The sequence below is a fragment of the Hakea prostrata genome, chromosome 3 (genome assembly GCF_041222555.1).
Source record: "Hakea prostrata isolate BN-2017 chromosome 3, UWA_Hpros_2, whole genome shotgun sequence".
Taxonomy (NCBI): Eukaryota; Viridiplantae; Streptophyta; class Magnoliopsida; order Proteales; family Proteaceae; genus Hakea; species Hakea prostrata.
Genome location: NC_142602.1, coordinates 68,995,229 through 69,016,175, shown reverse-complemented (window position 1 = coordinate 69,016,175; position 20,947 = coordinate 68,995,229). Strand labels below are relative to the sequence as shown.

Genomic DNA, 20,947 nt, shown 5'->3' with positions numbered 1-20,947 from the left:
TTGCATAGTAAATCTTGATGTTCATACTCGAATCATCCAAGCCTCCTTCACGTCTTCTGGTAATTTGTCGTCCCAAAGATACTCCACAATTAGGTCCATCCAGCAGCGCTCGGCTTCAATATAAGATATCTCATTTTCTTGATTGCTCGGAAGGGCTAACTCCTATATATAGACCGAAGGGTCTAGCGTCTTTTCCTTGGCGTTAGCCAATCTTGAGAGTTCGTCCGCCAATTGTATTCTCCTTCCTCGGGATCTGACACACCTTCAGATCTTTGAATTCTTTTTGTAATGCCCGCACAATTTCTTGATACTTCTGCAATTGGGGCTCTTAAATGCCATACTCTCCTTGCACCTGATTAACTATCAGCTAAGAATCACTAAAGATAGTGACATGAGCTATTGCCAGGGCCTTCACCAAATGGAGTCTAGCTATTAAGGCTTCATATTCGGCATCATTGTTGCTTGCTTCAAATGCGAGTCTCAATGTGTACCGAATGATAAAACCTTCTGGACTCTTGAGTAGAATACCTGCTCCAGCTCCATGTTTATTGCTTGAACCGTCAACGTATACCTCCCACATGGTTGGAATACTCGGTTCGGTTTCTTCTTCCATTGGAGTTGTGGTTTCCACGACAAAATCTGCTAGCGCTTGAGCCTTGATTGCTATACGAGACTTGAAATTCACTTGGAATTCACCAAGCTCAATCGACCATGCCACCATCCTTCCAGAAAAATCAGTCTTATGAAGAACTTTTTTCAAAGGAAAATTTGTTAATACCTCTATCGGGTGTGCCTGGAAGAATGGGCGTAGTTTCCTGGCCACCATCATAAGAGCCAAAGCCTGCTTCTTTATCTGAGAATACCGCGTTTCTGCATCAAGGAGAACATGGCTAACATAATAAATAGGCCATTGCTTTCTTTCTTCTCCCAAATGAGGACTGCGCTTACAGTCGAGGGTGAAGTGGCTAGATAGACCTGCAAAGTTTCTCCTTTTTCCGGTCGGGACAATAGAGGTGGCTTACTGAGAGTTTCTTTCAAATTCTCGAATGCCTTTTGGCCTTCGTCCATCCATTGGGCTTCCTTGCTTCCCCTTAAATCCTTCAAGGCTTTCAAGAAAGGGAGGCACTTCTCTCCCGACTGCGACATGAAGCGGTTCAGCGCAACTACTCTTCCTGTCAAGCACTGTACATCCCGAACGGTCTTTGGGGGTTCCATGTTAATCAAAGCTAGTATTTTGGCTGGATTAGCCTCTATACCTCTTTGAGATACCATGAAACCCAAGAATTCCCCAAAGATATGCCGAACACGCATTTCTCCAGGTTCAACTTCATTTGGTATTTTCGTAGCACCGAAAATACCTCTGCAAGATCAACAATGTGCCCCGAACGTGCTATGCTCATGACCAACATATCATCTACATAAGCCTCCATATTCTTCCTGATCAAGTCTTTGAAAATCTTGTTCACTGCTCTCTGATAGGTTACTCTAGCATTCTTTAAGCCGAACAACATAACCTTGTAATAGAAACTTTCACGATCGGTCATGAAAGCAGTAAACTTTTCATCCTCTTGATTCAAAAGAATCTGGTTGTATCTCGAATATGTATCCATGAAACTCAGAGTCTCATATCCTGTTGTAGCGTCTATCAACAAATCTATCCGAGGCAATGGATAGCAGTCTTTTGGGCAAGATTTGTTGAGGTTTGTGTAGTCAGCACACATCCACCACTTTCCATTAGCTTTCTTGACCATTACCACATTGGCCAACCAGGTCGGGCATTCAATAGGTTCAATGAACCCCGAATCCTTCAACTTCTCAACCTCGCTTATGATAGCCTCATGCTTTTTGATTGAAAAGTTTCTTCTTCGTTGGATCACTGGCTTGGCCTTTGGATCTATCCAGAGCTTGTGCTCTGCTACTTGCCTATCTATTCTAGGCATGTCTTCAGCAGACCATGTGAATACATCTCTATTTTCCCAAAGGAAAATCTTTAATTCTGACTTGAACTCCTCCAGCTGTTCGGATCCAATATGAGTCATTTTCTTTTCATCCTCGGGGTCCAACTAGATTCGTTCTAATTTCTCTACTGGCTCAGGTCTTTGCATCTCTTCCCCATCCCGATCATCACGTATCTCAATCAGTAATGTTGTGGCCTTCTTCGGGCCCTCTTTGTCCTTCAAATAAGCTACGTAACACTGTCAGGAGATTCTCTGATCGAAGACACTTGACCAATTCCCTTATCAGTGGGGAACTTGATCTTCATATGCTTCGTTGAGACCACCACTCTTAGCTTTGTCAGGGATGGCCTGCCGAGTATAACATTATACGCCGGAAGCTCTCGAACCACCAATAAATTCACCTGAACAGTAGTTTCCTTGGGGAAATTTCCAACCAAAAGATCCAACTGAACAGATCCTTCAACCACAGCCTACGACCTAGCAAATCCATACAAATGTGTGGATGATGGCTCCATCAAATCCTCCTCGATCTTTAGTTTCTGATAAGCTTTGTAAGACAAAAGATCTGCGGAAGAGCCGGTATCGACCAACACTCTGTGTACTTCCCGACGTCCAATCTCCACCTTGATGACTATGGCATCATCATGAGGTGTGCAAATACCTCTCTCATCCTTGTCATCGAAGGTGATCGAACTTTCACAATTCAGCCTTTTCCGCTTCTACACTTCTCCAGTTCCAACGAACTTAGATTTGGCCTTCAGCTTGTGGAGTGACTCCCATTCGGGTCCCCCAAAAATAGTTAGGATAGGAGATCGGCCAGCACCAACCACTTCCTTTCCCTTTTTTGACTTGGGAGGCTCGACCTATCATTCTCGGCTTCTCGAACGGTCCCTCTTCTCGACAACTATTCTTGGCTCTAGAGGTCGTCGTTTAATGTAACTTGAGAGATGTCCTTGAGAAATCAATCTCTCAATGTTGGCCTTCAGGTGTCAACAATCATTGGTGTAAGGCCCGTAATCTTTAAGAAAACGACAATACAACTGCATGTTACGTAGTCCCATTAATACTCATGGCGATCAAGACCTCACATGTAGCACCATACATACTTATCAAACATGAAATAGATCTCAAGTGAGAACCCCAATGAGTATCTCCAGGCCGTTGTAAAGTTCCAATTTGATTTATCCCACTTCCAGTTTTAAGTTCATCAATGGAGATCAAGTATGCAGTTTTAGAAGCATGAGAAACTTTTAACTCATCATTTTGCTTACTGGAGGCACTAGCAAGATTGATAATAGACACCAATTTGGAGAAAAATTTCTTGATTGGGTCCACACTTCTAGAAGTTGCAAATAATGCCAAGTGCAAACGATGAGCAAAACAGTGGATATAATAGGCATGTGGACAGTCGGTAACTACTAAGGCTTGTAACCCATTCCCCTCACCTTGCATGTTACTTGCTCCATCATATCCTTGGCCTCGAATGTTGAGAATGTTAAGACCATAATGAGAAAGAGTAGAAAAGATAGCGGTCTTCAAAGTCAAGGCCTTTGTATCTAAAACATGAACAAGATCAAAAAAACGCTCTTCTACAAATCCCGCTTTGTTTACAAACCTTAAAACGATAGCCATCTGCTCTCTTTCAGATTCATCAACTATTAAGCAAAACTTTGCATCACCAATCTCTTTATAAATTTCCTTCTTCACTCTATTTGCTATAATATGTAAAATCTCCTTTTGTATCTTAGGTGATATGTACGATGCATTTTGAAGAGCATTATCCAACACAACTGCTGCAACTTTATCATTGTAGGAAGCCATCAACTTTAAGAATTCAATAAAATTTTCCCTATTGGACAAATATTTTCTCTCATCATGACCTCTAAGAGCACAACCTTGAAACACAAGCAATCTTATCACATCAATTGAGGCTTTCAAACACAATCGATTGTTTTCAATTACTTGAGATGTATACTTTCCAATCATCAAATCAATATGTTGATCTTGCTTCATTAAGTTTGCACAATCCTTTTGAGCAACTTCGTGGCATGAGTTGATTTGTCTTCCCACATGATTTGTTAAACCACACTCTTTTCGACCCACTTTCTTCCAATTTTTAAATCCATCAATAGTGAATGTCCCCTGTCCAGAGTTTGCTCCAAGCTTGTTGAAAAGAAAACATGGCAAACAAAATACTGCATCTTTTAAAGGAGAATACTCTAACAAAAAAGGATGAACCTTAAACAACGAAGATTGAAAATGTCGAGGACGACTTGATGACCCAGATTTTGGATACTCTTGAAGAATATGCTGATATGGTTCAGGTTTAAGGTAACAACGCCTAATTTTTCATCACGTTGATCAACTGGATAATCCCAAATTTGTTTTCTCAACCCTGAATCACGCTCAAAATCATTATTTAACTCGCTTTCAGGTATTGGAGTCTGTTTAAGACATTTTTCACGAGTTGAGCTCTCAGGAATAGAGGTAAGCAATTATACATTAACCATGTCATTCTCAACTTTTCTTTTGAAGAAAGAATCAATGGTAGACTTCTTTCCCATGGTTAAACAAATCCTTATACTTTTGACGACTGCACCACTCGATTCACTCCCAAGGAAGCCCTAGAAGTAGCTCGTTCTCCTATATCCATTTGATTTGATTAATTGTTAAATTTGAAAATTTGAATAAAAACTTTCTCCTAAGCTTGTAATGAACCACATAATAAGTAGACATAAAAAAGATTCATTGATCTACTATTAAAAAAAGAAAAAGAAAAATTCAAATATTTTTAGATTCTTTTATTTTCCTCTCCTATAGGCCTCTCAAGTTTTTCTAAAAATTTCCTTAATTTCAAAAATTAACTACTATAACTAATAAGTGTATATAATTAATTTATGCCTAAAATTGTAATTTTCTTTTTTTTTTTTACAATAATGGCATAATATTATTAATATGTAGTAAACTTAATAAATTCAAAACAACCACAAATAAAAATAAAAAATTTAATTAAAAAAAAAAAGCAATAAACTTTCATGCAATACATATTCAACATTTAATATATATATATATGTATTAAATGTTGAAGTACTCAACATTAATAAAAAAATAAAAAATAAAAAAAGCATCAAAGAAAAGAAAAACAATTAAACCAAAAAAGAGAGAGATAAATAAAAATACCTGTTTGAGTGGTTGTAATCGTATGGAGAAGATCCAAGATTCCAGGAGGAAAGTTTTAAAACTTTAGTCATGCGTTAGAGAAAATTAGAGAATGAGAGAATGAATAGGAAGAAAGGAGAATAAATAGAGAGAAATTTTAGGGTGAAATTTAGTTTCCAATTGGGAGTTAATAGTTTCCTCCTTAAAACATGGATTTTAAATATAACCCTTAAATAGAAAATTAGAATTTTTATTTTACAAGAAAAAGAGAAAAAAAAGGAGATATTATAGGCATTAATATATATATATATATTTTTTAAAATGGGGGGGGGGGGCATGGCCCCCTGGCCCCTTAGTGAGTCCGCCACTGCGTCCGATAAAATTATTCGATTAAGTTACTTATTTTGATTTATTTTTTTATTTTTTTATTCGATTAAGTTACCTATGATATGTGAGTATTTTTCTAGAATCTCTACTAAAATAGCTACCAATGTTGTTAAGTTCTTAAATTTCAAACTTAGTCCTCACAAATAAGATGGTAAAGATGTAAACTTGTAGTCAAAAACTTATATTCAATATGTATTCATGTCTATTTAGAAGAATTTACTTAAGAAAATAGCTATCTGATTATCATCCCAATTCGACTGAATCCGTCCGAATATAATAAGATGCAGATATGGTATTACCACTATCTGATCCGAATCCGGTCCGTTAACAACACTAACAGAAACCAAAAAACCTAGCCCTCATAGAGGTGGATGGAATGGAACCCCTTCCTAATAAGATTAGGATCTACTATAATTATGTGCACTTCCATATGATGAGTCTAACTTGTATTATGTAACGTAAGAATACAAATACATATATAAAGAGAAATACAATAAACTACCGAAAATACCCATATGAAAGAATGCAATGTACAACCAACTTCCTATGTTGACTTAGATTTAACAAAGCACCTTCAAGAAGACCAGTGTTGATATCAACCTAACATCGTCCTTGCTTGAGCCACACACCTTGCCTAAAGATAATCTTCTTTGTCTGACATCAACCAAACTAGCATGGTCTACACTGAGTCTCGATCCTCTACCTTATGTTCCCTTCAGCCTCCACTATACAATTAAGAGGGAGATGCCCACCTCTAAGTACTGATAAGGTGGACCATAAATGAATTTTCTTCCAAATATGTGGTAGAAAAATGGAAGAGAAGCACAATCCTATACAGATCCCAACTAGCCAGACATCTTCTTGAGATCTTCTTTTTTCATTTTTTCCTAATGTAGTTATCTAGCCCATGTATTTCCCTTCTCCCTTCCCATGACAGGTGGCCAATTTAGGTTGGCCAAGCCTGGCTTAGATTGGTATAGGTCAGGATTAGATTATTTTGACCCTTATTCGGTGGGTCACAACTAGGCCTAGCTAAAGGTATATAGGGTTTTGAAAAACCCAGCCCAATCCAATCTTGTTATAATTGGACATGGGCCAGAGTGTTCATCCCTTGTAACTCATAAAAACCCAACCCTAGTTCCCAAAGGCCCAAACCCATTAGTGCAATTAAATTACAAAATTACCCTTTCTGACACTTTAATATTCCCCTTCCATAACCTCGTCATCAAGTCTATGGGACCCCTCAAATTTACTTTTAAATCTCCGTATGGTTTTGGATAGATTTGTATGGAGTGCTTGGCATGGATCACATGAAAACCACAGTCCTTAGAGAAATGTCAGCCACGTTTTTTCTTTTCTTTTATTTTCTTTCACCGTCTAGGTTGTTTAACTATACGAATACGAATGTGATTGACGTGATGTCAGTTTTGATACCAAATATTAAGTATTTAATTAATATAATAAAAGTTTAAAGTTGATGTCAGTTTCGATACCAAATATTAAGTATTTAATTAATATAATAAAAGTTTAAAGTTGATGGCACAGAATGAATTAGGCCCTTCAATCTTTTTTTTTGGTAGACGCTTCAATCTATCTTAAAATTGGATTCCATTAGATACGTAATTAAATTTGCATACCAACAAACCGAACAGTTTAATAAGAATTTATTTATAATTTTCAACAGAGAACATGGAGCAAGTCAGCGGGATCTACGGCCTCGAGCTTCTCTCATGTTCCCAATCACTCCAATTTGGCGATTTATTGAAATTTCAGATTTTGGATTTATTCTCATGAGCATTCAAATTTCAATGTGGAACAGTCAAGTGCCTTGCTGGACACTCGATCATCAAGCCAATCGTACAATCCTTAAAAAATCATTAAACAATGGGCTATCAATGCTCATCAATGGATTCCATGGTTGTCTCTTTGTGTTTCATAGCCGTCATTCCTCTCACTCGCTCACTCCATTTTCAGATTTTGAGAAAATCAAATCAATTGTGACATGCAACAGAGAAGAGAAGGCACAGACCATACTGAAAATCTCTCATGGACCATTCCATACTGAAAAATGAGAATTCAATGGGACTCATGTCGAACCCATCTGCTATTTAAGTGGTTGAAAACTAACGAGGGAGTACATTGTTCTCTCATGATGGGGAGATGATCTGAACTCAAATTTTGTTGGGGGGGGGGGGGGGGGATTTACTAACACATTGTCCTCATGTACTAATAAATCCTTAAATTTTTTTCTAAATTTTAAATTGGGATTTTTAAAGGAGATAGTTGCTTCGATCAAGTTTTACAGATAATAGAGAAACAATGTTGGTAGGTGAAATCAAAGGAGAAGCCATAGTAATGGTTAAATGATGGTTTTCCTAATCTGAACAATATGATGGTTTTCCCCAGTTTGACTTTTACTGATTTTAGTTTTCTTTATACTTTTTACTTTTATCAGGCTATAAAGTATTGATAGACCACAATTTAGATCTATAATTAAGCAGACCTTAAAACTTTCGTATGTTAATTCAATGTTAATTTCTTTTTTCCTTCACAATATGAAACCACCACAACTTTATCTTTGCCTTTTCGTCTAGAGATTGAGATTATAGAATATGATGAAAATAAGAATGTAAAGAAGAGAGAAGAAAGAAAGAAAAAACGAGACTTAGCTCGACACATTAGGCTTGAAAAAGAAATGCCGTTGAGTGAAAACTTAATTTTCCAACGATGGTGTAGAGAACTAATCAAATACATATATTAAGACATGCACCATTAATGACCGCACCGGCCAACAATCACAGTAAGATTTATTGAGGAAATAACCAAAGTGCATCTACTTATTACTTGAGGAGATGACCAACATTAATATTTTTACACTCCTGAAGGTCCTAAAACATCACTTTGCTCTCAAGGAAATAACAAAATTAACGAGCTTACCCTCTTCCTTTAAGAGGTGCTTGCTGACATACTCCATGAACTTGCTGAATAAGGTAGTAATGATAGAGTCTCCAAAGTGGTCAACAAGCATGGATTCGAAAATAGCTCTTATATACTTCGCCACCTTCTGCCCTCTTATAAAGGTATCCAACATTAACTCATTGTCATCACTGTCACTTGCGTCCCAATTGGTATCAAATATTTCTAAGTTATCAAGATAAAAGGATCCTTCTGCACAAACTGTACTCTCTAATTCTTTGCTAGAAGGCATATAGAACGGCAAATTGAAAGAATCCACTAAGGCTTCCTCAATGCGGCCCTAAAACAAGATAAGAAAACTTGTAAAAATTTTATATACTAAGAGAAAAATTGTACGCAATCATTAATTAAGCATGTATACCTCGAAGACCAAGTCATTTAGTGAATTAGATAACAGGTCCAAAATGCAACTCTCTTTGCCAAAAGGATCTTCACTTCTCCTGCCAAGAAATGTCAAAACCATTCTTCCTTCCGGTGTCATTTCCTTCGAGCGAAAGCTAAGAAACATGGAAAAATCCTTTTGAAATTGCACTGGTAAGCTTTCAAAGACACTAGGAGGGCTTGTCTTTGCCAAGTAAATATTCCCCTTATTGTTACTTCCAACTGCTGGAGGAACCTATAGTTTTCATTATACATGGTTAGAAAAAATATACTAAAACACACGAGCGTGCATGATATGTATCAATTAGGTTTCAAACCCGAGAGAGCCAATGAAGGTCTGTAAGAGGAATGAAAGAAGTCTATAGTACTTGCTTGGAAAGAGCCTCTCATAGAAAGAACCGGGTAATCCTGTCATAGAAACTGGACCAAAATTTTCACCAAAATCCTTCTTTAGCTGATCATAGAAGGTTGGCAAGGTTTTGAAAATGGTGTTGAAGTCATTACTTGGAAGATCATTGAGGAACACTAGGAATTCCGGTGTTTTACAATTCAACTGATGACATGTTTCATAGATCGCTTCAATGATTAAAGTGATCACTTGTAAGGTGTTAGGTCCCGATGAGCAGCCCAAATCTCCTATCCTTAGACATTGAGATAACTTGGTGGAATACAAATCTAAAATGCTTCGAATTATCAGTGGCTTTGCCTTGGTTATTGCTAGTTTCTGAAAGAAAAAAACAAAGTTCATGCTTAGTTGCTTGAATGGAATAAAAGTGAAAGTATTAGAGAGAGAGAGAGAGAGAGAGAGAGAGAGAGAGAGAGAGGGGGGGGGGGGGGGGGGGGGGGGGGGGGGGGGGGGAGGGGGGGGGGGGGGGGGGGGGCCCCCCCCCCCCCCCCCCCCCCCCCCAAACCCCCCCCCCCCCTTTTTTTAATAAAGGAAAGGTAATTTTTTTTTTAAAAGGGGGGGTTTTTTTTTTTTTAAAAAATTTTTTTTTTTAACAGGGGCCCCCCCCCCCCCCCCCCCAAAAAAAAAAACCCACACACACACGTTTCCCCCCAAAGAAACCCCCCCATTTTTATTTGTTTCCGTTGGAATTTATTAATTTGATTAATAAATTAAATGCCCAAGGGCAATATTGGAAACTCACTATTAGGGCGGTTACAAAATAGGTTATATATTTTAGTAACCACCGCATTAGTGAGTAAGTAACGGAGTAATTCATTCGCACGAGCGAATCTCTGAGAAACGGCGGCTCCATCTCTCTCTCCCTCTCTCTTAGAATCGCAGGCTTAGATTTTCTTCTTTGCTAGTATTTGATCTTCATTCCATTAATCCACGGCATTTGGGTTGTGGATATTATTCCCTTTCCCTGTGATTGAGGAATCTCGCCGGTAAACCTTTGGTGGTGGAACGAGAACGTGGATCTAAACTTCCGCTGTGAATACTTCAAGTAAGGGAAAGCGAATTCAGGTAAGGAATTTTTTCCCCATCAATTAATTGAATTGAATTACTTTTGACGTATTACCTACATTGGCATCAGAGCCATTGGTTCCCACGTTTTTGTTCCTCCCCATTGTTTAATTTTATTGTATGGATCCAATGGGAGGATCAAGGGTTTAATACGAAACCCATGGGAGAATTGATAGGGTTTTTGGAAACCTTTAATTTTGATTCGGATCCGAGTGGGAGGATCCCTGTGAATTCTCCTAATGAAGATTTGCATGAATTGATAATCCATGATGATAATTTTTGTTAATAATTATTGTTGGATTTTTTTCATGTGTTTTTGGATGAATTTTTGTAAGAAAAAAAAACGTGATTTTCCGTTTTTTTTGAAAAAAATTTCGTTCAAAGAAAAAAAAAATCGTTAAATGGGGAATTGACGTCTGTGTACCAGACGGATGCTGAGAAGGTGAGCCATCTCGTAATCCGTTTGGTCACGAGCTGACGGACTCTCGAGAATGGTGCGCCATCTCGTAATCCGTTTGGTCACGTGCCGACGGACTCTCGATGGTGCGCCATCTCGTAATCCGTCTGGTCACGTGGCTGACGGACTCTCAGACGGTGCGCCGTCTCAGAATCCGTCTGGTCACAGAATGCAGAAGGACTGTCCGTCTGGTGAGACGGCAGTCCATCTGGGCTGATGGACTCCAGACGGAGAGCCGTCTTGGAATCTGTCTCAGACGGATTGTCAGACGGTGATCCGTCTCATAATCCGGCTCGAGTTTTTTGTCCAATTTTGAATGTGTTTCTATTTATTGGACATCAATGGCTCACAATCTATGTGATGTTTGAGCATTAAGGGCCTAATGGGGCCTAGTGGGAGCTAATGAGGTAGAAGTGTTCTGTGTGAACCACCTCATAGCTTTAACATGATTGCATGTTTTATTTTAATAAAACTATTTTTTTATTTATGGGTCTATCAATCATGTTTCTTGCACAGAATGAAGTTAGTGTATAAGTCTATGTGGGTTTGCATGAGAATTTGATTGAATGTTTTTTAGCATCTCTTTTGGTTTAAGTGCTTATCCCATAGGTTGACTATGCTAGTGTGATTTTTGTTGCATGAGTTGTATTTTATGCTAGATTTATTGAACTCATTCTTGTATGTAATATCTCTAGAAAAATGGCTGCTACCAAGAGCATTGTTGCTGACCTCACTAAAGGAGATAAGCTGAATGAGAGGAATTATGACCTCTGGCACCGAAAGGTGCAATATCTCCTGGAAGAGCAGGATATGCTAGAGACCATAAACCAGACCATGAACCCACCCGAGGAAGGTACCACCGCACAAAGATCGCAGTGGACCTTGATATATACAATGCTTGGAAGAGGAAAGACCGGGTAGCCAGGATTACAATCCCGAGCTCCATGAGGGATGACCCGATGCTTCGTTATGAGAAGCATAGGACTGCAAAGTCTTTGTGGGAGGCCGTGAAGTTCCAAAGATGGGAGGGACTTCCACCACAAGAGGCCGCCAGCTCGGACTCACTTTTGACGGTTATAAGATGCGCCAGGGTCACACCATGAGGCAAAGCATATAACCATCATGTCTAACATGATTAGTGAGTTGAGCGCATGTGGGCGCCGTAAGACCGATGAGGAGCAAGTCTCCGCAGTCATCAGGTCATTGCCAAAGACTTGGGAGCATATGAAGATCTTCTTGACTCATGCCGATGAGGTCAAGACTTTCGATCAAGCCGCCAAGCACCTTGAGCTTGATGAAGGATCGGATGTTGGCCGATACCCCTCAAACCGATGTGTTTGTCTGCTGAAGCTAGCACTAGTAAGAGGCAAAGCTTCAAGCGCAAGAGAGAGAAAGCTCAACCTCAGCGGTCCAAGCAAAGTAACCAGGGTGGGAACAAAAACAAGAGTGGGCCCAAGCGTTCAAGGGGGACTAGTGCCGGCAAGAAGAAATCAGCTTTGATTTGCTTCAAGTGCCGAAAGCCTGGTCATTTTGCTCGTGATTGCACTGAGCAAGAGGTATGTACTGTGTGTTATACCTCATCTTGTTATGTAACAAGTTCTACTATGCTTGCTGAACTAAATCCTTTGTGGATTGTTGATTCAAAGCATGACAGAACACATAACAAGGGAACGCTCGAGCTTCGTGGAATACCGTCGTATTCCAAGAGGAAGCAAAAGGATAACGATGGGGAACAGCTCAAGCGTGGAGGTTCATGGCATAGGCACATGCAAATTAGTTTTGCGAGGTGGCCGTACGCTGTTACTCCATGATGTGTTGTATGCTCCGTACATTCGGCGAAATCTTGTTTCGTTATTTATCTTTTAAGACATGGTTTTAGAATTGTATTTGAAAACAATTCTTTGGTTTTGTATCTCGGGTGATACAGCTTTATGGTTATGGTTTTCTTGATAATGGTTTCATTGTATTGGATACAATTGATTATTCATTTAATTCTAGTAATGCTTTTGTTTGCCAAAATACCGTGTGTATTGATTCTAATTTGTGGCATGCTAGACTAGGACATATTGGCTTAGATAGGATGAACAAAGTTGGCAAGAGAAGGTCTCTTAGGCCAAGGTTCACTATCTGATTTGCCAACCTCGTGAGTCATGTCTAGCAGAAAAGCAACTAGAAAACCATTTAAAAAGGCTTTGAGAGCCTCTCTTCCTTTAGAACTTATCCATTCGAGATGTGTGTGGACCCATGAATGTGCATACTAGAAAAGGACAATCATATTTCATCACATTCATAGATGACTATACAAGGTATGGTCACATTTATCTAATTTCTCATAAGTCGAAGCTCTGGAATGTTTTAAGAAATTCATGAGCTTGGTTGAGAATCAGCTAGATAAAAGGATTAAAACTCTTAGAACGGATAGAGGTAGAGAGTATCTCTCCGATATGTTCAAAGGGTTATGTGATGAAAAGGGGATATCTAGACAACTCACTATTCCAGGGACTCCACAAAGAAATGGGGTTGCCGAGAGGAGGAATAGAACCTTGCTAGACATGGTGAGATCCATGATGGCGCAGGCAAATCTACCCATCTCTTATTGGGGAGATGCTTTGCCGATCGCGGCCTATATCCTCAACAGAGTTCCAACCAAATCGGTTCCTTCCACACCATATGAGTTGTGGACCGGAAGGAAGCCAGATTTGAGTTACTTGCGCGCATGGGGATGTGCAAAGCATATGTTCACTCTACTTCTCACCAATATGGAAAGCTTGGACCCAGAGGAAGAAAGTGTATCTTTGTGAGATATTCTGAACCCTCAAAGGGCCATGTCTTCATTGGACTAGATGAGAGTGAGAGGAGAACGGAACTTGAGTCTAGGGATGCAACATTCTTGGAGAATGATTTTCCATCTCTTTTCAGGAGTTAACAAAGAATCATCGGAATTCTTTGAGATACAAGATAGTGGTCTTGTCACTCCAGGGAATCGGATTTTGGATAATGAACCCGGGGTTCATCCGTAAGATCCTAGTGGGAGTGGGAGTGCAGATGTGATAGCTACCTTAGACGGTGAGCAATCTGACATGCACTTGCGCCGTAGTAGGCGCGGGCTAGTTCCTCGTCGACGTTTCGACATAGAGGATGAAGCCTACATGGTAACTCCCGAAGAGATCGACCGTGAGATGATTTCAGCCGATGAGCATGAACCAAAGAGCGTGCAGGAAGCTCTTGCGGGGTCAAGCTCAAAGGAATGGTTAAAAGCAATAAAGGAAGAGTTGGAGTCGATGAAAGTTAATCATGTCTGGGACTTGGTTGACTTGCCGCCAGGCCGAAAGGCGATTGGGAACAAGTGGGTTCTCAAGATCAAAAGAAAGGCGGATGGATCTATTGAGAGATTCAAGGCTCGTTTAGTGGCTAAGGGCTACACCCAACGAGAGGGCGTTGATTATGAGGAAACTTTTTCCCCCGTGGTTAGGTTTGCCTCAATTCGCCTCATACTAGCCATTGTTGCTCGCTTGGACTTGGAGCTTTATCGATGGATGTAAAAACTGCTTTTCTCAATGGAGAACTTGAGGAAGAGATCTATATGGATCAACCTCAAGGCTTTGAAGCACATGGACTTGAGCGCAAAGTGTGCAAGCTTAAGAAGTCCATATATGGCTTAAAGCAAGCATCTAGACAAAGGAATGTGCGCTTCCACCAAGCTATGATGGAAAATGGTTTTTCCATGCTTGAGGAAGACCACCGTGTTTACACCAAGAGATCTCGATAATAATTATGTCATTCTGACACTGTACGTAGATGACATACTTATGGCTAGCAATAGCAAGGAGCTATTGGAAACCATTCAGAAATGGTTGTCCTCCGTATTTGATATGAAGGACATGGGTGAAGCAAGCTATGTGCTTGGTGTCAAGATTGTCAGAAATAGGCAAAAGAGATTACCGGGTTTATCTCAAGAGACCTATATTGACAATGTCTTGACGAGATACCAAATGCACAACCGCAAACCAATTGATACTCCAAAGGAGAAGGGTTTGCATTTGAGCCTTGATATGGGTCCTAAGACTCCAGAGGAGAAAACCAAGATGGAAAGAGTTCCATATTCCAAAGGCAAAGGGGTAGCCTTATGTACGCTATGATGTGTACTAGGCCGGATATTTGTTATGCAAAGGGTTTGGTTAGTCGATACCAATCAAACCTGGCATAGAGCACTGAAAGCAGTCAAGAGGATATTGAGATATCTCGTAGGAACGAGTAACTACATGTTGTGTTACCAAGGATCGGATTTGCGGTTAGTTGGCTATAGTGATGCCGACTGGGGCTGGAGACATCAATGAGCGCAAATCAACCTCTCGGATATGCTTTCTTGCTGAATGGCGGGGCCATTTCGTGGTGTAGCAAGAAGCAGGCTTGTATATCCCTCTCGACCATGGAAGCAGAGTATGTGGCATGCTCCGCTGCGGTTCAAGAGGCTGTTTGGTTGAGGAGATTCCTTCGACATACTGGGATTGTGATGACATCCAAAGAGGCTGCCCTTGTCTACTGTGATAGTACGGCAGCTCTTAGCTATGTCAAGGACCCCAAGTATCATGGGAAGACCAAACATATACAATTGAGATATCACTTTGTTAGAGACATTACATCAAGAAAGAAAGTTGTACTTAAGCACATATCTACTAGTTTGATGGTAGCTGACCCTCTTACCAAACCTATAGCCAAGGATGTTTTTATTTCTCATGTAAAATCCTTGGGCTTGCGTAGATTGTGACTTATTTTTGTACTGAGACTTTCTTATTAATGAATAATATGAGTTCATTCCAGCATTTTTTTTATTCACTTTCTGTGTGATTGTGTTTCTTCTAGCATAAAACAACATATGTCAATAGGCAAGAGAATGGCTCACTCACACGAGCATTCGCCTCTGGCGCCTTGGAGGCGAGCAGAGATGAGACGGATTGTGAATGACTTTGTGTAGGTCAATTCATAATCATGATGTCGCCTTGATTTGGAATCAAGATGAGTTTCTCTATTGTGAAGAGAATCGACATGAATGTTCCCACTATTCATGTTGCCTATAGGAGTTAAAGTAGTACTTTATGTGGCGCTAGGGTGGCGACAATAAAGTAACTCGGGTTAGGCGCAAGGGGTTGCGACTGGACTAAGACCTGTATGGTGTTGAGATGGACATACGTTCTATTGTATATAGAATGCTCCACCATAGCACATATATCATACTATGTGTGCTTAGCGATCATTGGAAATGAGAGGATGGATCCCCGCTCCTCTCATTGTGTGAGTCCTGGACCTTATGGTCCATTAGTGTTCTTAGTGACTTTCGACGACATCATGAAACGAAGGGTTGATGTGGCTACTTTGGGGTGTTACCTATGGTCATGATAGATTCGACCTAAAGGGGCACTACCGGGAAAGGAGTCAATCCCGAGTGTAGTGATGGTCTCTGGGTTAAAGGAAAGGTTTGATTCAACCGCACCCTAAAAAGTGTTTGCCGGCGCCAACCGTATGTGTTACAAAGTAGTGAACATTTTAAGGACAAGAAGGTGATCTCTCGTAGGGATCGAGATACCTTTAGTCCGGTGAGTTTGAATAAACCTAGGACACCGTGTTATACTAATGCTTATTTGATTTGTTTCTATGAGTGATGTGCCATTCTCGCCTTCTCGGGGAAGGTTTCTAGTTTGGGGCTCACGCGTGCAGTGTATATCACCGGTCGCACAACCCATTTTGCCGCATGACTTGTGGATATTAGTGTCTCGGGGACACAGTGGTCTATGTATCCGGGATACATAGTGAAGAGATCAATATATATGTATATCTGGGATATGCATGTGTGTCTGGGACACAAGAGGTCTATGTATCTGGGATACATAGCAGAGAGATTGAATGTGTATATCTGGGATATACAAGTGTGTCTGGGACACATTGAAAGATTAACACTTGCCCTTGTGCAAGTGGGAGCTGTTGGAATTTATTAATTTGATTAATAAATTAAATGCCCAAGGGCAATATTGGAAACTCACTATTAGGGCGGTTACAAAATAGGTTATATATTTTAGTAACCACCGCATTAGTGAGTAAGTAACGGAGTAATTCATTCGCACGAGCGAATCTCTCGAGAAACGGCGGCTCCATCTCTCTCTCCCCTCTCTCTTAGAATCGCAGCTTAGATTTTCTTCTTTGCTAGTATTTGATCTTCATTCCATTAATCCACGGCATTTGGGTTGTGGATATTATTCCCTTTCCCTGTGATTGAGGAATCTCGCCGGTAAACCTTTGGTGGTGGAACGAGAACGTGGATCTAAACTTCCGCTGTGAATACTTCAAGTAAGGGAAAGCGAATTCAGGTAAGGAATTTTTTCCCCATCAATTAATTGAATTGAATTACTTTTGACGTATCCCCCCCCCCTCCCTTCCACATTTCCTTTTTTTTTTTTTTTTTTTTTTTTTTTTTTTTTTTTTTTTTTTTTTTTTTTTTTTTTTTTTTTTTTTTTTTTTTTTTTTAAAAAAAAAAAAAACCCCCCACCCCCCACCTCTACCCCACCACCACCCCTCCTCCTCATTTGTTTAAGTTTCCCTCTCCCCCCCTTGCAACACACACCCCCCTCCTTTTTTTATTATTTTACCCGGTGGGTGTGTTTTTTTATATATATTTTTTTATCCCCACACCCTCCCCCCCCCCCGGGGGGAAAGGACCCCCCACCCCCACCCGCCCACCCAAAAAAAAAAAAAAAAAAAAAAAAGTGTAACATGAGTCATGCTCTACCAATGAGATATATATTATTAAGAGTTTTTTTTTTCGCTGTCAATTTTGGTTGGGCCAAAATTCTTGATTGCCCACTTAAGTGAAAAAAATTACATGTTGTTCACAATGTATGTTTTTGAAAATTATAAGTTATCCACAGTTACTTTTTGGTTAACATTGACATTAAAATGACTATTTTTCTTGTGGGATAAAAGAAAGTATAAATATATATTTTTACCAAACCTTTTCATTTAATTTTTTAAAATTGACCCAAAAAATCCTTGGTTTGCACAATTCACGTTGGCTGCCAAAAAAATATCCACCACCCTGGCATGAAAAATCTCTCTTTGCAATTGGTTTTTTATGGTCAAGACGAGATCTACGTCCTCCTCAGTTCCTCAAGAAAATCAAAGAGGTTGAGAACCAGATCAAGCCGATCAAGAGTTCTTCGAGTGATGATGAACCTTCAATTGCCGACGGTGGATGCCGGTAGGGGAAGGAGTGGGTGCTATTCGAGGAAGTAGTGTGTGTGTTTTACCGGAGGAAGAAATGGCAACTCTTGAAAGAGCTTGCTTGATCGAGCAATGGATGGAGAAGAAAGTGACAGAGAAGATTGAAATTATTCTTTGTTTAATTCTACATCCAGCTCCTTAGATTCCAGCTGTGAACAGGGAGTTCTATTCGTAAATTTGAAAAAATTAAGTGAGTTTTTGTAAAAGAAAAAAATTATATTTTCCTTCACACCATGGGCAACATGGTCATTTCAGTTTTAAAGTTAACAGAAAAACAATTGTGGAGAACTTGTAATTTTGGAAAAGGGTCACTGTGGGCAACATGTAATTTTTGCTATGAGTAATGTCAAGAGTTTTGGCACAACTTACGTGAGAAGCATGAAAAAAGCTCTATAATTAATACTATACTTGTGGATGCTACTTTAGTGTCTGTATTACTTATCTCAAACGTCATTTTCATGAGATCAACATTTATTAATTGATTGCAAAAGACAAATTAGCTTATTAGTAACATAAGATGTAGGAGAGAGGTATATATTAAACAACATTAGAAGGTTAGAAAATAAAGTAAGCTTTGATTACGATGGGAGGACTTGTCCTTGTCAAGCAAATATGCCCCTTGTTCTTGACCCCAAAAAAAAATTAATTCCCCTTCTTGTGCTGACGTACCATTGAAGGAACTAGCTATACCATGCACACATTATGGTTATAAAAAACATTGATCTAAAAGTAATTAATGTAAATTATTTATGAAGTTCCAAACTTAAAAGTGCCAATGTAAGCCATAAGAGGAATGAAAAGCAGTGGCGGACTCACTAAGGCCCCCCCCCTTTTAAAAATTATACATTAATGCCTATAATATATCCTTGTTTTTCTCTTTTTTATTTTTTTATTTTTTTTTATTATAATGTTGAATATATATTGCATGAAAGTTTACTGTTTATTTTTTTTATTAAATTAATTATTTTTATTTGTGGCTGATTTGAATTTATTAAGTTTAGTACATATTAAAATACTTGAATAGTGAATACATGTTTGATACTTTCTATTTTTTTATTTTTTTATAATGTTGAATATGTATTGCATGAAAGTTTATTGCTGTTTTTTTCTTATATTAATTATTTTTATTTATGGTTGATTTGAATTTATTAAGTTTATTACGTATTAAAATACTTGAATACACGCTTAATGCTTTCTATGCTTTTTTTTTTTAAATTATTTATTTTTATGTGTGGTTGTTTTGAATTTAATAAGCTTATTACGTATTAAATAATATTATGCCATTATTGTAAAAAAAGAAGAAAAAAAATTACAGTTTTAGGCATAAATTAATTATATACACTTATTAGTTATAGTAGTTAATTTTGGAAGACAAGGGAATTTTTAGAAAAAACTTGAGAGGCCTATAGGAGAGGAAAATAAAAGAATCCAAAAAAATTTGAATTTTTCTTTTTCTTTTTTTAATAGTAGATCAATGATTTTTATTTTTATTTATTTATTTTTTTTACTTATTTCATGGTTGATTACAAGTTTAGGAGAATGTTTTTGTTCAACTTTTCGAATTTAACGATTAATCAAATCAAATGGCTATTGGAGATCGAGCTACTTCTAGGGCTTCCTTGGGAGTGAATCGAGTGGTACAGTCGTCAAAAGTATAAGGATTTTTTTAACCACGGGAAAGAAGTCTACCATTGATTCTTTCTTCAAAAGAAAAGGCGTTGAGAATGACATGGTTGATGCATCATTGGCCTACCTCTATTCCTGAGACCTCAACTCGTGAAAAACGTCCAAAACAGACTACAATACCTTAAAGGGAGCAGAATAATGATTTTGAGCGTGATTCATGGTTGAGAAAACAAATTTGGGATTATCTAGTTGATCAACGTGATGAAATTAGGCATCGTTGCCTTAAGGCTGGACCATATCAGCCTATTCTTCAAGAATATCCAAAATCTGGGCCATCAAGTCATCCTCGACGTTTTCAATCTTCGTGGTTTAAGGTTCATCCTTTCTTGTTAGAGTATTCTCCTTTAAAAGATGCAGTATTTTGTTTGCCATGTTTTCTTTTCAATAAACCTGGAGTGAACTCTGGACAGGGGACATTCACTATTGATGGATTTAAAAATTGGAAGAAATTGTGTGGAAAAGAGTGTGGTTTAATAAATCATGTGGGAAGACAAATCAACTCATGCCACGAAGTTGCTCAAAAACACGCACAATAGGATAGCAAGCTCTTTAGGCTACTTGTATCGATTTGCCACAATGTGGAACGCAAAGTTTACGAAGTCACTTAGCTCGAGGTTAGGTGAGTCAAGGGGGAAGGCCATACCTACATAGAAGAATCGTTGTTCGCTGACTTTCTATGGTCTAACCTTTCGCTCCCCTACTGAAAAGGGGCAAAGCCGCTTCGCACCACTGATAGACTACTACAGATTCCATTCAAAAGGTGCTACTTAGTTTTGCAAGCCTTTGTCATTGTCAGTCAACTAAGGGCTTAAGGCCCCCTCTTTTATCAAGAATGAAAGAAAAAAAAAAAAAAAAAAAGAGACTTCTTCTGCTGTTCTTACAAGCGCAATTCTTTTGCATTCAAGGGCGTGAAGCTGCAAACTCCGTTTGCTGGAGCAAGGTTGGGCTAGCAAGCAAACTCTGGTAACAAGGACAAAACTACAGTGCGCTACCGCGCCCAGCAAGAGAAGAGACGTCTATAGAAGTATAGCCCTTTTGACAACAGACTTGGTCTCCGACCACCCTATATAAAAGGACTAACACGCTTCAACCTAAAGAAGCAACGGCCCTCCCAAAACCATCTGCCAAAAATTGGGGCCAATCCACTCCTCTTTCGAAAGAGGAATGGATGTCTTATTGAGAGTGATCACAGAAGAACCT

The 20,947-nt window shown here is 39.0% G+C and overlaps 2 protein-coding genes and 1 pseudogene across 2 annotated transcripts; all 3 read right to left on the bottom strand.

The window, feature by feature from the left end:
- Nucleotides 1-367: 367 nt before the first annotated feature.
- Nucleotides 368-2,039, bottom strand: LOC149022889 (uncharacterized). The gene is made up of 4 exons (XM_089147725.1): nt 1,558-2,039; nt 1,270-1,360; nt 1,023-1,182; nt 368-870 (listed from the first exon to the last, which is right to left on the bottom strand). Exons 1-4 carry the CDS (start codon nt 2,037-2,039, stop codon nt 368-370), a joined length of 1,236 nt encoding a protein of 411 aa, XP_089003851.1.
- Nucleotides 2,040-3,005: 966 nt separating this feature from the next.
- Nucleotides 3,006-3,779, bottom strand: LOC149022888 (uncharacterized). Its single transcript, XM_089147724.1, has one exon. The coding sequence runs from the start codon at nt 3,777-3,779 to the stop codon at nt 3,006-3,008; it is 774 nt and encodes a 257-aa protein (XP_089003850.1).
- A 4,621-nt stretch (nt 3,780-8,400) lies between these two features.
- Nucleotides 8,401-8,961, bottom strand: LOC149022887 (putative jasmonic acid carboxyl methyltransferase 2 pseudogene; annotated as a pseudogene).
- Nucleotides 8,962-20,947: the final 11,986 nt, after the last annotated feature.